Raw genomic sequence first — 18056 nt, 5'->3', positions numbered from 1 at the left:
TATCACTTCTGTCTCCCATTTTATTTGGGGTTTTATAACGCTTTTTTGTTTTGTTCTTTTCTTATACTTACTTACTATTTTGTACATCACGGTTACCCCCCCCCCCCCCCCCCCCCCCCAAAACCCCCCAAAACCCCTTACTACTAGGCTCTTCATACCATACCCATCGAGCCTTGCGATACCGTTCTAGAAATGTTACCGGTCTTTTGTTTTCGCTTTAGCTTAAACGATAAGATATATTGAAAAAACAATATAATTCATTGTTAACTAAAACCAACGTATTCCTTTCTTTCAAGTTCATCTCCCGTTCATGCAGTGAATGAAACCTCGATATGTCGTAGATTAGCGAACTCTTCCAAATGAAACATTTCCTACTAGTCTACTTGCTGAACGGTCTCGATAACGCCGAACTCATCGCCCTGTTTCAAGGCGCGAAAATCATATCATTACTTAATCACGGGTGTCATTTTTCTCGAATGGACATCGTATCGATCTATGAGTAATCTTTATCTTTTGTTGTATGAAACGTAACAGCCTAACCTACATAACCTTGCGAGTGAACGAAATTCGCTGAATTGAGAAACAGCTCGAGCCACCCCGTCTCACCACGACATATTTGATGCCGAGCCGCGTGCCACCTCGACTGTAAACGAACTTGCGTATAAAATCTGCGTAGAAGGGATTTGGTCGCGGTGACAGAATATTCCCTACCTATCCTCCGCCCCCGGGTTCCCGAAATTATATTAAAACAAAAGCCAGATCATACCGACCACGAACTTCTCATTCCCGTATGAATATCCGCGCCTGTGTGTCAAGAGCATCTTCATTAGATGATGCTCATGCACCATGAAGCGCTAATCTCTAGCGTCTTCTTTTCTTGTTACGGCCGCCGTCATCTTCGTCCAAGCCACTCTCACGGTCTTTCCGCTTGGCCTTCTTCTCTAATTCGTCCCAGTCTTCACCTTCATCCTCTTCCTCGGAGCCCTCTTCGCTAGCCTCATCGGACGCGTTACTATCAAAGTCCGAGTCGTCTTCACTAGACTCGCTTGCTGCTTCCAACTCGGACTCTGATACTTCAAAATTGGACTCCTCTTCCTCTTCATCGTCATCCTCGTCGTCGGTCTCATTCTGGAGGAAAGACCAACCGCCATCCGCGAAGAACTGGTGAGTATCAGCAGTAACTGTCTTCATGATAGTAGGCCAGTTAAGGTTGAGGGGTCCCTCGGTGAATGCAATGTCTGAGGAATCCAGCCACTCCTTGACATCTTCCAAAGACTCTACCGGTATCGTATTGACATGGAATGGCGTACGAGTGAAGTCTTTGAAGACGAACACGAGATCAAAGTTTTTGAGCCCAAATTGCACACGTTCCAAGTGGGCTACCTCAATATCGTCAAGCGTGACGACCATGAATGGAGGTTCCGTAACCTGGATAAGACAGTCTGTCGTAGGCTGAATGTAAACGTTACTGCGGAAAGGAACACCGTTGAATCCGAGTTCACGAAGAGGCATGTCGACCTCGACACCTTCATTCTTACCAGCATCGGCAATCTTATCGGCAAATAGCTTGAACATGCGGTCCAACTCCGCTCTGCGACGTCGTTCCTCTTGTTCGGCCTCAAATTCATCTTCGTCGCCATACCGGTACTTCCGCTTACGGTTTCCTGTCTCGTCGAATTGTATGTCTGTAGCTTCTCTGTAGAATTGCACATCCTTGGTCTTTTTCTTATTACCAATGATAATGGGGTCTTTCAAATGTATATGAATAACCACAATAAGCTCATGAGCACATGGCTGGAAGAACAAGTGGCGAATATTAGAGAACAGCACATCAACCCGTTGTTGCGTGTTAAGTGGTGACTGGTATCGAATACCATTCTGATGGATCTCGACCTTGCCTGGAACGCGTTTGCCTTCCATAGCGGGGCGGATGTAAAGGTTATCCATAACGGGAGGTCGTCGGTCTACCCAAATATTAGCCCAGCATACTAAGAAGGTTCCTCTAGCTCAACTTACTTCGAATCTCAATGAGTTTTTCTTGTTCCACAACATCCTCCATGTCCTTCTTCTCCTGCTCCTTCTTCGTGGCCTCCTTTTTCATGTTGGAGATCTGGGTCGCAATCTCTTCATATCGATCACCATCTAGAGAACGGAAAGTTAAGCTTCTAACAAAATGTGCTGACGCATCCTCGAATGGCTGATCGTCCTTTCGACCGACTCCCTGACCCGGTGATAAAAAGTTGATTCGCAAGTAAGACCACTCCCCTTCATCATTTTTGCTAGCGTTCTTGATAGTGTGAATATGAAAGGGAACAGGTCGTCCCATCACGGGAAGGACAACTGTGTGGTTCTTCTGGTCAACTACAATTTCAAGATTCTTGACTCTTAGAGGAAGCTGGTTATCCCTCTTGTATGACTCAAATTTCTTGAACTTCTTAACCTCAGTGCCATTCTGGCCACTAGTCGATTCGGCAAACCTGGCCAGGCCTTCCTTTTGCTTCTTGGAAGCGAGTTCTTTCTGATGTTCTCGACGCCGCTTCTCTTGATCCTCGTCAACCTGGGTAGTGCGTTCAGATCTTAGACGCGTATTGGTGATGTTTTTAGTAGCAACAGCACCAACTCGCGCATCTTTCTTCTCCTTCTTCGGCGTGGGTTGAATCTCTTCATCGTCATTGAAGAAAAATGACGTCGCATCGAGCTCAGATGGCGCATCACCAGTGAAAACGACGGGCTCGCTAGCAGTCACTCGGATGGTGTCGGTGATAACTAGTGAGTAAGTCTTACTGAGTTTATCCTGTGGGGAAGGATTCTCGACGTCAGTGAAGCCGGTGGTAATGCACAGTGTCATTCCATCCTTCAAAGATCGCGAGTTCTTGCCGTTTAAGATCAAACTTGTATCCTTGCTCTCGATACCGATTCCCCATCCGACATTCTTGACGAAATGCTTTTCTAAGTCGGGCTTTTTTGACTTGATGTAGCTAAGAGCCTTGTTGTAGACGTCCTTAGCAACAGCTCCATCTCGGATTTCTTTTAGAACCAGGTTGTGTGCTGTATGTAGCGTTTTGTAGACGCTCTCTTGAGTTTTGTTTGGGTCAACTAAGAAGGTTCGAGCGATAACGGAGCTGTAGGACTTATATCGCAAGCCCATTCCAGCAATAATCACGCCAGCATGAAGATTATCGTTCGTGGGCTCCGCGTGTAATTTGAGATCATACTTGCCACCACTTTGAACGGCTGGGCCAAGATACCAATCAAGAGATGACGGGTCAAAGTCCGAGGGTAGTTTCTGCTTTCCAGGCAGCTCAACTGTCTTCCACCATTTCTCGTCATCGAGTCGCGAGTCAACCATTTGGGCAAGTGCGCTATGTTTGACTTTCTTTTCCCGATCTAGGATGTCGGACATCTGGTCTAAGAAGTATGGGTTCATGAGGGCGACACAGGCCTTCGAAGCGGTGCGCATGGAGCGTAGTTCGGTTTCATCCTTGACAGAAAAAGCCGCCGAAGACAAAGCAGCGGAAATATCAACTTCTTCGGCGTCGGAGCATTTTTCGCTGAATATCTTTTTCCATTCATCGACGAAGGGGCCTTTGGATGTATCTTTACTCAAGACGCCGACCTTTTTCTATCAAGGGCAATTGGCTTAGTAATAGTAAATAGTAGACGATGGAAGAATGACTCACGCCGGCCGACTTGATGGTTTCCGCAATGGTGATGAACTGTTTCTCATTTGCAGCAGCATCCTTGCCTCGAACAAGCACCTCAACGGGGAATTTTCCCTTGGACAACGGCTCCAAATGTTTGGCTAAATTGAATCAGTAATCTAGCAGCGGTTACGATGCGCCATCGAAGTAATACCTTTCTTAGCAGTTGTGACGACGTAGAGCTTTTCGGTGGTGAAAAGCATGAGCGTAGTCGGAAATTCGTAGCCTAGCAGCCAGAACTGGGGTAGATGGTCAGCGTATATCGATAGGACGGGGATCACGACTTGCGGCGGCGACGGCGATCATGAAGGGAAAAGGAAATAGAGACGTACGTGCATGGCATTGTTCTTGTGAAATTCAGGATTCTCCTCGACCTTCCCCATCATGATAACGATGGACGAAACACCAGCGAAAACGCCATTGTCGGATGTGCGCTTGTCGTTCTTCCAGGCGCTGACGAAGTGCGAGACGCGCTCGTGAAAGAGCTTGGAGTCGATCTTGATCTCTGCCATCTTGATAGAAACTGGGCGAGGAAGATGGCAGGTCGGCGATCGGTGGTGATGGTTGTTGAAGGGGAAATGAGGGAAAGCAGGAACGGAGAGGGAGGTTTGGATTGGAGAGTCAATCAAAACGACCTCGCCCCAAAAATCTGAGGTGACGCGAGTTGGGATCCAGGCAAGCAAGGCCCGGCTCCTGAAGGCTGAGAAAGAGAAGGCGCCAAGGTACCTTCTAGCCTGTTGTAGGTAGCCAAGGTACTTGGTCCAGTTGCTTACCTAATTCACCAAGGAAGCTCTTTAAAGTGGGGTAGCTTTTCTCCACTAAATACCAATCTTGGTAGGCAGGCACCACCGACTAAATCGCGAGACGCGGTTGTATTTCACGTTAGAGAGCTTTATATACTTACCTAGGTACCTGGTAGTACATTAGATATAATCTAAAAAAAAAAAAAACCCCTTGAAGATGATACCATTGAGATGAGGATATCTTCATAAAGTATTTACCTATGTACATAATAGATTAGCTCTTTATCCCTTCCATAATGTGCGCATTTCTTAGGTACCTGCCATTGTTGCCTGCTGAACCCCCGCCACTTCTACAAGTTGAATATTGGCCCTACCTACGTGTGCAAATTAGGTAATTATTGATATCATATGAGCTGCTGTCACCCCAGGCCGAACAGCCCCGCGAACCTAAACGCACCCAAAGGGCAAGCGGTATACGTGGCCTGTCGTAGCATTGGTAAATATTCTGTTATAATTCATCATCCATCCTGATGAGAAGCGGTGAAGAACTTGATCTTTATTTACGTCCAGACAAACTGACTCTGAGTTGCCGAGCTTCAACTAGATGAATAAAAACATTTCATATTAGACTCTAGGCAGCTTATTAGTTTCCCTTCTTAGAACAATGCACATCGCATAGGATACTGTAGACCAGACTCATATCCTGTCCATTTGCTCCTGCTTAAGATAGTTATTCTCTAAAGCAAGGCTGCTACCCCCTATCTCGCGTATTGTGGGGAGAGAGAAAAAAATCCTCTATATAAACAACGTGAACCTAGGGAGGAGTCTAACAAGAATCTAAGGTCAGGCCAGTATCAAGTAATTAATCTCTCGGGAACACTACTTATATTTCTTCAAAACTATAATACTATATTCCATATGTTCCCATGAAGCAACTAAGAGCATAGGTAGTTTGCAATCTCTCACCATAAACCTAGCATCGCGAGGCATCAAGAGCATCCCCGCCACCGGACAGAATTAGATAGAGGAATGGAGGGCAGATCACTAGGAGGATATAGATCGAGAAAATCTCAGTATATACACCGAGCTAGAATATAGATAGAAAGTTAACCACAGTCTAAGTAGGGGAAATGAGATGTCCATCCAGAGTGTCACAGTACCATATAGTTAAATGTAGAGACGCAGGGTCTCGACCTGATAACGGCGTCCCATCTTTTGGATAGCGTAGCGGTTTATTCCTACACTCCTATTCTTCTCCGTGACACAGACAGATTCCCATGTAAATCAAGTTAACTAATGATCGCGACGTCCATCGAGAGGGGGACTTCAAGTATAATCATTCTTCAACTTTTCATAGAGTGCGAGGAGACGTTTCCACCGATATAGGTATATAGATACCTTATACCAAGGCATTGTTCCAAAATTCACCTCCTGGCACCAGTTCCAGCTTTGTTCATAAGCAGAAAGAGATACTCACAACGATTCAAATCCAATAACAGCATACAGTAATAAGAAGTCGAGCACGTCATCAACCAACCAACAAACTTCATCATCAAAACCTGCAAACGCAGACGAAACGTCTCCGCCAACCACGCAAGTAACGAGACAAGCAATACCCGTACAATCCCAAGCTATCGAAAGCTATCGAAAGCCACCCATGCCCAAGTCCATCGACAATGCACCGCATCTCAGCAAAAGACAATTACTCGAGCGAATATCCAAGGTTAATCAAGTTTTCCATGCAACCACCTACCTACCTACCTCATCGAATATTTCTCAGCTGGAGCTGAGCCAGTCTACCTAATAACCTCCGAGTGAACATACTATGTAACCGCCTTAATCCTCCTCACGGGGGGCGAACTTGGGTTAGTAAGTACACTGAGGCTGAAATCAATGCTCCGAAGTCGGCAGTGCGGCCATCCATTTATACATATAAGGCGGTCTCAGCTGTCTAGCGCTTACGTGGTTTCAGTAGGTATAGATGTAACCGGTATCAGATCTAGATCTACACAGGTAGCCGTAAGTACGGTACCGGTGCCGTAACTCCCGGGTATACATAGTATGAAGCAGTAAGTAAGTATTTCGGACTAGAATTGTGAGCTTTAAGGTCTGCTCCGAAGCGTACCGATTGACGATAGCGTTGTTCAGCCTGTACAGCGCGCTTTGGCGAGTTTGATGTTGTGGACATCGCATATTATATTGCATGAATAACTAGAGAAAGGAACGCAGGGGATGTGGAATACCGTTGGCGCGAGGGGAGTCAACTTCGTGTCGATCCCAGTTGCTGTCTGGATCTAGGATCATCCTTTTCGGTCCGTGAGTACAAGAGAGACGGTCTACAGTCTTCCGGCTCACCGACTTTACGCCTTCATCCTTCAGCTCTGAGCCCGTTGATCCATATCCATGGGAACAGCTAGCTATGTTGGCTTGGTGCGGTTTGAAATCATGCATCATAAGCCTGGGATTCCGCGTGCAAGCTATAAATGGAATAATTCATCCCGTTGATTCTATTAGCTTGATGGCTCGGGCGATGTAATGGATAATAGGTAGGTAGCTCATGCAAACTAGTTGCGCGGCTCGGCCGTACCCTCACACTTTTTCACTATTGACCGAGTGGGACCTACCGCGTGGCCTGTCTAGTATACCTATTCTCCTTCACATGGACACGTGGATTCCTTGACTAGGTATTCATGCTTTTAGCTTCCAACGGGGAATATAGAGAGGACCTAGTGAGTGGGTGTTTTCGCAGTGGCGACCGATCTTGACCATTCGCGATCTGACTTGGCATTGCTGGTGAAACGGGGGTGCCACGCATACTAAGTTGAGAAGCAATACTCTATGTAGATGAATGACAGGCGCCGGCATGTACTAAGATACGATCGTAGTAGGAAAGTCATGCATGGCCGTGTCTCGTCCCTAGATGGTCAGTATCAAGATTATTGCAGTGATGCCGAGACAACTGATCGAAGCGCTATGATGTTTGGTCGACCCTGATCTGCTGCAGCAGTATCGTACAGAATCGTAGATACGCTGCGGAACGATGCCGCTACTGACTTGACTTGTCCGTCCTATGCCGTATCACACCAATACACCCAAGCGCCTTCGCACATTCGACGTTCTGCGTTCCGAGCAGCGGTCCTCGATGCTATGGCGTTCTGAATGATGTTACACTGCCTGGGGAGTAGTGACTAATCATCGAACGATTGATCACGGTCGGTTTTGAAGACGGCCAATAGAAAAATTGGAGCAATGTCCTGTCACCTCCTAGCATGAACTCTCCACCAATGTTGCACTGCATAGCATCGGGCGGTCCTGAGTGAACACACAGATATCCAGCGACGCGCGACAGGAGCGGCACAATCACCCACACCAACCCAGAATGGCACACCGGGCGGTAACTGCCGTGCATCTCCTCGGGACCGCTTGCTCGAAGTAGGTGTCCAGTCCAAAACAATGGGGCATCATTTGCCGGAAGACAGGCGTGTTTGCTCAAAGTCCTCGCAAATGAGATTGTTGGTTCTAGCCATGAGTTGCAGAACTCCGCTTCATCCCGGGAAAACGGGACACGATCCACAGGTACGATCCAGTAACCATATTGTCGGGTTGGCCCAGTCAGTAGACGGCCGGTCTAATTTCGGACGGCGCATGCTAGATTAGGCGCTCTCGACCGAGCCAGCCAACGGTTGGTTATTTCCAGTCATTTGGGCCAAAGTCATCTGCCCCGGTTAGGTGGTCATCGGGCGTTGAAACAGCCCCGTGGGCCAATACGGGAGCGAGATGGCGGTGGGCAATGTGAATGGGTATGCACTCCACAACGAAGGGCCAGACTTTTGGGACAGCCCTAAATCTCCTACTTAAGCTGCTGTGATACCGTGCATAACGCCTATGTAAGTACGCTATCCGTGAACATAGCGGCGTTCCTGAAACCGTAGACAAAGCACCAGCCTATCATTTGGAAATATGTGCAGCAGCTTCTCTTGCTGGATGAGAGGCAAACCGTTCCTATGCAGGGGGTGAAGCATGGCTTCTTACTTAGCTATTCTCGCTAGGTATTCGGGCCTCCACAGTGCATGCAGATGTGGTGTTCGTGACATTTTCATGTGGTGCAGCAATACGAGGCAGGCAGGCAGCAGCAACTTTCTGATGGTGAGGGCGACGGTAGGCATTGGAGAGAAACAAACTACGTCTTCATCCGACATACAGAAACCAAGGGACAATTCATATAGAATTTCAAAAACGATTGCGACATTTTTCTCTATTCGATCATTTCCCTTCCAGGATGCGACGAAGGATTGAACGCAGGGGTGAAGAAGGAGCCAACATATGATGGGAAGTTTAACCTCAAACTACATAGTAGGTAGAGAAACCTCAATGTTACTGTATACTTGAGACAAAAGTGTACTAACGTGAATCCTGCGAACGGCAAAGACCGAAAGAACACTTATTTAGCATTCTCTGCTTGCCCCTATTGGACCCTGAAGGTTGGCTCATGGTCTGTAGTGCTTCATCAGAAAGACACGTAAAAGCTGTTTGCTGGAGCGTTGTGGACCAATTATCCAAGATGAAGCACCTAGGTACTGTAGGAGTCATGGCTACAAGATGACAGGCGCGCGCGATTACATAGGTAGATTCAGGCAGCGCTGGGTCTTCGGCCTCATGGTTCGCCTCAATGCATTGATTGAAGTGAAGTGCATTGGCCACGACGAGTCAAAGCGCGCATTGAACTGGACAAAGGAGATCGAGTGGTTTTCGGGCCGTTGATCGATCAGAACATCCATGTTCTGACAACCTTCTCTGGGCCTGGACCCGAGGACTTGGGCCGCCATGACAAATACTTGCCCTACCCTTGATTATTAGTCTGGATTCAGTGTAGTGTACTTGATGCTTTGCACAGCCTACCTTTCGTGGGAAAATTAATATTATTGAGGCGTGGTCTGTACGGCTCGGGTCCGATTGCTCTTCGGGTCCGGTATCAGCTTTTATTTGTACTTACATGGATGCGGAAGTAGTAGGTAATTTGTTGTTTACATGTAAAACGAAGCAAGGAAACAAACAAAGTCTTGAGATAGACCACGGAACACTTCCGTGGCCGACATCTACTGTGTACATGTAAATAGACTACTACACCTACCTACTACCTATTTTCTACGGGAGGCCTATCAAATGACTGGGTGTTTTGAAGGACCATGCATTCACTTCCGCTCAGTTGGTATTCAACACGCATATACACACCTACATATATGTATGGAGAAAAGCTGGTTCGTGGAAATCCCATAGTGCCAACTAGGCTACCGAGTAAATCTGTAGGACAATTACGACTTCATCAGCAAAACCTGTTATCCCACATATCCATGCTTTGTAGATCCCTGCAATGATCGGGGTGACCAAGCCACCGATGACTAGGCGCCCTATCAAAATGCTGTGTAGGCACATTTAGATTCAGGACAAGGGATGGAGCAGAGATGGAGATTGACTCTGATTTTAACCAGAGCAGTGCCGGAAGTACTTTTGTTTCGAACAAAGGGAGCCAACTAAGTCAGTGGACGTTGCTGTAGCGTGTATTGATCGATCGATCGAATGATTCCAGTCGAGTCGAGTCGACTCAAGTCCTGCTTACCTGGTGCAGTGCTTTGTGTCTGCAGCAGCAGTTCACACCATCGTCTTGAAGATCCCAATAATATAGCTCGGGAGCAAATTGAAAACCACCACCTTCTTCTTCAGCTAGTGTAGCCAATAGCGAAACAAGTCTGTAGCTGCTAGGTCGACACGTCGCACCAACGAAGCAAATATTCATTCTCTCTCTCCCCCCCAACCTACTATTTTTGCAAGACATTTTTCATGCCCTAAATCTCGGCAACATTCTTTGCCATGAGGAAAGTTACCAGGGCGACATCGGGTAGTTTTCAGTTGCGCAGCCTCTCGGTCAGGGGGACAGTACGCTAGGTTAGGTACCTCCAGTACCTAGTAAGTACTCCAAAATTACGTGATTGAGTGTCATCGTATTGCTGCATCAGTCAAGTACTCAGCCGGCGTCCTGATGTGCCACGACCTATAAACATACCATACATGCTACCTACTTAGGTATTATGTGAGTATGTAATGTGCTCCAGACACACACAACATCTCGAAATTGATGAACTTGACGTAAATACCCAACTAAGTATGCCACCTATCTCCATGGACATGCTTACCTTGCTACATATGTACTCACTGTGAATTACTCTGGGTATATATATATATATATATATGTAAGATCGGATACTGTGCAAAATAGAGCACTGAACACGGAAAACGCCCAAAGAACAGCCATCCTCCAGGGTGAAGGGATCTTAGTGTGCACACCACGCTGCATCCACGCCTCGCACATGATCAATGAGAGACAGGCTGTCCCACCACGCTACAGTATGCCACTGCGGCCCACCTGGCTGGTAAGAGAAACCATCCTTCTGGGAATTTGGGGGGTCGCCTGTCAGTCGGGAACCTCTGCAGTCAGGTTGCACTTACGATGTATGTACCTTACTTACGTATATAGGTGGGTAGGTACTTACACTACCCTCGCCAGATCATTTCATGCCGGGATACCCAAAAGTGTGCTACTAATTAGCCCTCATATCTCACCAAGCCAGACCAAGTCGGACTGTATCGCTCAAGTACTGTACTATGTACTGGCAACGCTGGGAGCTGAGCTGGTCGAGGCATCGTACTTAGGTAGTGTAAGTATGCGTCCCATCGGATAACTATATTCGGTACCACGATACAATGACAACCTAACCTGCATGCGGATAACTGTAAGACGTAGAAATACACAGGTGGGTGTTGTAGTTCGCCTTCTGACTGCCTCACGCCTCACTCATCATCACTGCCACATACCCTAATCAATAGAGATATGGATATGAGGGAGCCATGGGTGTTACACATGACTCTCTCATTACCTAGTAGTCACTGGAGGGATCTTCATGGCCAAAAAACATACACGCACTGACTTTGGATGCTGAAATCAGAAAATACCGCTTACTTACTCACAACCCTTCTTTCAATCTGGAATGACTTGCAGTAGCTCGTTCGCTCGCTTATGTATAAAGTGTAAGTACTATGGATACAGAGTAGATACATAGTACATACGGCACCTGTTGCAAGCACCCAACCACAGTCTGAGCACAGTAACAGTGCCTGCCTGCTTCGTTAGGTAGTGTGCGAATCCATTGCCTATTAGGCAATAATAGTGCATCTTCTGCATATGTTCCTACCTACCTGACACAGTACAGTAAGTAAGTTCTTTACTGTACTTATGATATCGAGGCTAACAGCATTCCTAGGAAGTAACAACCTTGGAAGAGTCTCGACAGCTTATTCCAGGGCCCTCCCTTCTATATGCTAGTGTACATGCAGTACAAGTGCTCGCAAGCGTACTGTCTCCGTTGGACTGACTGCCAGAACAGAGACACAGAGACACAGAGACATAGAACAACAACAGACACAGAAAATACCTACCCAGCCGAGAAGTTCCAAGCTGTCGTGCGTCGGCCTGTTGCAGGTGCATTAGCGTACGAACTAAGGCTGGTAGCGTGCTTCCTAGGACAGTGACTAGCTCTGACTAGGATGGCAGGCTTGGGGGGCAGATCCAGCCGAATCCCAGCCAAAATCCCAAGCCAAATCCTAGCCCGTCCAGCCGAGTCAAATCGCCAAGCCTTGCTGCTGGTTCTTGGGCTGTTCTCTGGGCTGTTCTCGGGACTGTTCTTGGGTCTGTTCTTGGGAGAATGACACCTACTAAATCCCAGCAAACCCCCCGACCTGACCGCCGTCGAGCAGCTCCTCTTCTGGCCCTCCTGGCGACACTTCGTTCGACTCACACCCCTCCCCCTTCGACCCTCGAAACCTCCAACGTCGAAACTGGATCCTCGAGTTTGGAAAGACGCATACGACACACAAGCACAACTACAATTCACTTCTGCCTGCCAAGTACACAAGTATCACGTCACCTACTTATACCAGTTACACACAAGTATGAGTCCGGTCTTGCTGCATACCTCCCACACATGGTCCATATAATACCTGTTCTGTCGGCCGCCGCCACCGATCCCGGGCACAGAAGAGAGTGCTCGAGGCGTTCTCCTTGTGGGAGGAGTCCAACTCGAGCATGGCGTCCCCCGACGAGCCTCCACTCTATCATCACCCTCTCCACGACGCCTCTGTGCATCAGCAGTCCCATCAACCGCTCGAACTGCGCCCAAACCCGCCCATGACTCCACCCGAAATAGACCACGACAGAATCTTTTTAGATGGCATAGAAGAGGTGGCTAAAGATCTTGACCAGCTGGTCCATCGACTGAACCGCAGGCCTATTCTCCAAGACTCGCTACGATGGCACTTCGTGGATGGGGAGGAAAGGAACCAAGAGTTGGAACGAGTAGAAGACACAAGGGATTTGCGACCCAGCAGGTCCAATGTGCATTACACACAAACGCCAATGCAACAATTCCAGCCCGAGGAGCCCACTCCCGCGCTAGATCCCATACCGGAGATTTCCATGGCATGCGATCCGTGCCCTTCCACAATACCGGAGTTACGTGATACCCTGCAGCCACCCGGTCCCATTCATTTCGACAGTCTGGTCCCAGACGCTCCATCAGACGACAAATGCCTTCTCAACGTAAACACCGATGTCAAGCGCCCCCGCCGGGCTACCGACGCGCGCCTTCACAAGAGCGCCTCGAATCTTCGCATGTTAGGCCTTGTGACGGGAATGATCGAAAATGGTGTACAGTGTAATGTACATAACTCCACACCGGCATCCCCAACTGGATCTATGTCGACGTCATCGGCGATTCCCGCATCCATGCGCTACATCGAACCACAGGATCCAATCGACCCTCATTTAAAACCCGACCACATGCCACTGGAAATTGACATGGGTTTCAGTGAATTGGACGAGGACACGATGCTCAGCGACAGTCTGGCTCTACGTCATGCGAGCACGCCGGCCGGCATCAGGAAATTCGGCTTTTTACGGTATCGCTCCTCATCCGAGGCAGCGCAATCATGCAAGAACATGAAGAAGAGCGTGCCTCGCATGCGACGGAGACGCCGGACGAACCCGCCATCGGCAGCCGGATCCTCCACACCCACGACACAGCCGCCTTCCACGACGGCCTAATCCATCACGAGATTCTTGTATATATAATTCTTTGTGTCTTTTATTTTTCCCTTTTGTTCAGAATCCCATATCCAATATACCCAGGGTCAAGAATGGGAGGCGTTAACGGAAAGGACATACGCACATGCCATTACGGCCGGAGACTCATAGCATCATCACAGCCGGCGAGCTGGAAGGGGCAAACCGGTCATTGGGCAAACTCGGATAGACCTTTTTGCATCATAGTGGGCGTTGGCAGCATTTAGGCACAGGTTTTCAGATCCTTCTCGGATCCTGTTTTTCTATTTTGTTCGTGTTTTTTTATTTTTTATTTTTTAATCGACCGGGGCCACGATCGAGACGATTAGTTGTGACAAGCTACGAGAAGACGACGACGACGACGACGAAGAAGGAACAAGATACCCTGAAGATGCAGGGCAGAGGCGGAGGAGGGACACAGCAGAACCTCCACGTCCCCCCCAATATTCTTTTTTCCCTAACCGAACCATAAAGGACGATACAGAAAATCCCCGAGAAAGAGAGCCACGAGGGGTTTCGCGTCCAATCAAACTCGTTATTCTGCTCGAGCTACCTACCTACCTACCTACCTACGGGTTCCGCTATTACGCGCTTCAACTAGCAAAACCTATCCATCCATCCATCTATCTATCTACATGTCTATATTATAGCGCCATATACTCATTTATCCAGTATATATAAAGTAATCCTGCAACGGAGCTAGCTCGATGCATTCAAATACATCAATTCAAATCAAGTAGTTACAAAATACAAGAAAAAAGTATCCATACAATGACAAAGCGACTATGGTTTTTGCCCCCCCTCTTATCTTTTTTCATTGTTTCCGGAAGTGGGTAGGTGGACATTCATCCAACCGCTTTGTCTACTTCAGATCCTATGGATTCCAGTGATGGTGAGTGTTATGAGAAACAAAGACGGCTCCGAATACCCGGCTGAGCCGGCCCAAAGGCTTTGAGTGAGTGAGTGGGTAAGTAAGTAAGTAAGTAAGTAAGTAAGTGGCAGTAGCCAGAATCTACTTTACTCACATTACTGACTTACTTACATTATGAGTATGAGGTCAATGAAAAAAGGGGGGCTGATGTTTTCTTCACTGTGATAAATGTTCATTTACTAACTCATACATGATAATGACAATGATGATGTTGAGATTAGCTTTTTAAGTTAGACGTAGATCCTCTTACTTCGTTCGCCCAGGCACCCAGTTATCCAACAGACGGCTAAGCACGGATTGATTGTCAGATGTTTCACTTCGCACCGAGGTGGCTTACTTTTTATTCCTCCATCGCTCAAGTTCTAGAATATGGGGGTAAAAAAAACACCCATACTCGTCTCCTAGTCGGCGGTTCTGCATTCCAGATCTCTTTGTCTCACCTTCTCACCCGCTCGACTCGCCCACACACTTGAGTATGGGGGTTTATTGTTCAGTACCAATGCTAGTGTCAGTCTGTCTAGTTACTTAGTAATTGACTCGGGGGGAGAAGGGGAGTTCAAAGTTCAAGAAAGACAAACAAACGAGCTAGCCCAGGCTAGCCTACCGGTGCTTTCTTTCATGAGCGACCATCTTTTCTTTCTTTCCCCTCGTTTCTTTGTCCTTCCCCGTGACCTCGAAGAAAGGTCACTCCAATATGCCGTGTGGGCATCGGGTCGAGGGATGGACATGGTCTGTCTGTATAGTGGCTTGACGGATAGCCACTTAGCCAAGGGGAAAGATGATGTATGTACTTGATCCTGCTCTCTTTATTATAAGACCCCCGGGGGAGGTCGGGAATGGGTTCTCGCCAAATCCCCCCCAGATTCACACTTGATGCACTCACTCAGTGTCCCTACTCAACCCACATTCCTCTGGATAATTTCCGACTGTTCGCCTCGTTGCTATAGGCACTTGTCATGACTTATCTTTAATGCCTTCAGCCTTAGCGAGGCCAAGGTTCCATATTTGCGTCGTTGCTGTGCCAAGCTCTCTCATACTTTGTTGACTTACATGAAAGTAGATACAAGCACGACCTCCTACCTTTTCGACCTCTCTCTTGAGCAGCTTTCCTTGTTATATTGTTACTCCTAGGGGGAGATCTCCTTCTATCCACTTCTCATTGACCACAACGTATAGCTGTGCTTACCTTTCTCTTTCGCCCGCAACATGGCCTTCGCGGCGGTATATTTTCCCCGGGACAATGATCAGAGCCAGCTCCCCCTCTGGCCGGACAATGAGGAGCTGACAATGGCGGGCGATAATTTTTGTGACCAATTTATCACCTTTGACATCGAAGATGCTACAGCATTAGGTGGTGACATCGAGGATCCGCCTAGCCCCTCTATTCTCTTGGAATCTCTTCATGGCGGATTGAACTCCTCTTTGTGTCCACTGGATATACCCGCCGATGTGTTCCATCCCGAGGCGCCAGCAACCGCTATCGGTCAACAAATTTCAAACACTCGAGTGACTACTTCAGAAAATCCAGCCAATTCTAATTCAGCAGCACTCTCAGCTTTGGCCAGAGACCCTATTCTCAGCACCGGGTCAATATCAGACTCCGAATTACTGCGCCTTGAAGGTATATCTCTGAAGTCATCGCCTCACCGAGGCAGCGTAACGGCTCCTTCGAGTCCACGCAAGCATAACCAGTTTGTTGACCCCCTTCATGGCAACATTCGGGGAACAACGAACCACCTACCGCCCACCGAAACTCGCCAATTTGAGACCATCGATATGGCGGACATGGACATCTTTTTAGATGATGCGCGTTCAGGTCTCGATTTCTTCGACTCGAACTACCATGAATTTGGGGATTCGTCCGTACCCATAAAACAGGAACCCATAGATAATCATGGTTTACCGATATCGCCGCCGTTAACGGGCCGGATCCCCAACGCACGTCAAAGCAGCTCATCGGGGTTTGTGACTGGACACATTGAAGATCCATTCTGCGATGATCCTGTGAACGCCCCAGTCACCATCCGCTCGCTCAAGCGCCAGCCTATGGACACGCCCATGAGCACACCAAATGTCAAAGGCGAGACATTTTTGCAAGCCAATCTCATGACTCCGTTGGACACGAATATAGATATCGCTCGTCATCCGCAGAAGGCGTATCGCAGCACGAGCTCGGCTAAGTGGCCAACGGAGGGCTTCCTAACCGATGTCGGATATAACGAGGATACAAGTATGTGGTCTTCATCCTCGTCATCTGCCATGTACATAGGCGACAACGGAAGTGGTAGTATACCAAATCCAAGCTGGTGGAATGATATGGTGCACAAAGGTGAGACATCGCATGCCGAACCTACCCATCATCGCCACACAGCCCACGGGAATGGTGTCCTCAGCAATGCGGCCCACAATCTTTCCATGCATAAACAACAGGCTGAGATACCATATGAGTATAATGCAGAGCTCTCGGGTCTCATGATACATATGCCGCAGCCTCGAGTGCCCCAAGCGAGCGTATTGAACTCTAACCCCAACGAGCACGTACTCACAACCCCGACACTGTCTTCGTCACATTACCATACGCCGACAATGACGCGGACGCGCTCAAGCCATATGCAGTACAATGGTAGCAGCAGTAAAGGATATGGCAATATGGAGAAACGTCCACGACCCCGCGCCCCGTCATCGGGAGCGCGACACCACGGCGCCCAGACATCGCCACGCAAACTGCGTAATAGCATGAGCCTAGGCTATCTCCGCGAAGAATCACAATCACCGTCCCCGATGAGCCGACAGCACAAGCACGCGCACGCACCGGCGCCTTCCAACGGGCATCATACCATAAATCACCAAGAGCGCCGCCAACATCGCAGCTCATCGCTGACCATGAGGAAGCAGCGCTCCTTCACACGCCGCGAGTCACGGACGTCGTCCGCATCATTCGCTGCATCGCCGACTCGAGCAGCAAGTAGCAGCGGTCCTAGCGGTACTGGAGGTGGTGGGAGGGCATGTCTTGATTTCGTAAATTTTACGCCGAACGACGGTAGCGTATTGATGACGGGAGTGGCGCCAAGCGGGTCGAGCAAAACCAAAGAGAGACGTGAGAGAGAGGCCAAGGAGAAGGCGAAGCAACTCAGCGATCTTGCGTTTAAAGTCGTCGAAGCTGCCGGCGGTGACGTCACGAAGCTTATCGGGGATTTCGTAATTTGATTCCGTGTGTTGAGCGCACATGTTACTTAGTCCACTCTCTTCTTAACCTCTTCTATACTATCCCGGGGGGAGGGCGCTCGGATCAACAATCCGTGTGCTATAGGGAAGGTCGGTTATGTTTGATCGTGAGAACAGAGAGAGGAGATATGGGACTGGGGTGCCGTGGCTTGTCTGCCGGAGAGATCGGATGTCGAAGTAAGGCTAAGTGAGCAAGGAGACTGTGCGATTAGGTACCATGGGAATCCCACGAAGAGGCGAGACATTGGCAAGAGGGAGCTTGTCTCGTAGACTGATGGACGCTA

General features: G+C 48.4%; 3 protein-coding genes across 3 annotated transcripts; 2 read left to right on the top strand and 1 right to left on the bottom strand.

Moving 5' to 3' along the window:
* Window positions 1–478: 478 nt before the first annotated feature.
* F5B22DRAFT_584291 (FACT complex subunit SPT16) lies at window positions 479–4389 on the bottom strand. The gene is made up of 5 exons (XM_047973420.1): window positions 4034–4389; window positions 3856–3940; window positions 3681–3802; window positions 2017–3622; window positions 479–1964 (listed from the first exon to the last, which is right to left on the bottom strand). The coding sequence occupies exons 1-5, from the start codon at window positions 4211–4213 to the stop codon at window positions 862–864; spliced, it is 3096 nt and encodes a 1031-aa protein (XP_047836635.1). The 5' UTR covers window positions 4214–4389; the 3' UTR covers window positions 479–861.
* A 7715-nt stretch (window positions 4390–12104) lies between these two features.
* F5B22DRAFT_27973 (uncharacterized protein) lies at window positions 12105–13755 on the top strand. Its single transcript, XM_047970275.1, has one exon. The coding sequence runs from the start codon at window positions 12582–12584 to the stop codon at window positions 13596–13598; it is 1017 nt and encodes a 338-aa protein (XP_047836634.1). The 5' UTR covers window positions 12105–12581; the 3' UTR covers window positions 13599–13755.
* Window positions 13756–15547: 1792 nt separating this feature from the next.
* Window positions 15548–18013, top strand: F5B22DRAFT_27970 (uncharacterized protein). The gene has a single exon (XM_047970274.1). The coding sequence runs from the start codon at window positions 15754–15756 to the stop codon at window positions 17752–17754; it is 2001 nt and encodes a 666-aa protein (XP_047836633.1). The 5' UTR covers window positions 15548–15753; the 3' UTR covers window positions 17755–18013.
* Window positions 18014–18056: the final 43 nt, after the last annotated feature.

This window comes from Xylaria bambusicola, assembly GCF_022495145.1.
Source record: "Xylaria bambusicola strain CBS 139988 unplaced genomic scaffold F5B22scaffold_1, whole genome shotgun sequence".
In the NCBI taxonomy this organism is placed as follows: Eukaryota; Fungi; Ascomycota; class Sordariomycetes; order Xylariales; family Xylariaceae; genus Xylaria; species Xylaria bambusicola.
The sequence above is the reverse complement of the archived record's forward strand: the minus strand, read 5'-3'. Positions and strand labels throughout refer to the sequence as shown.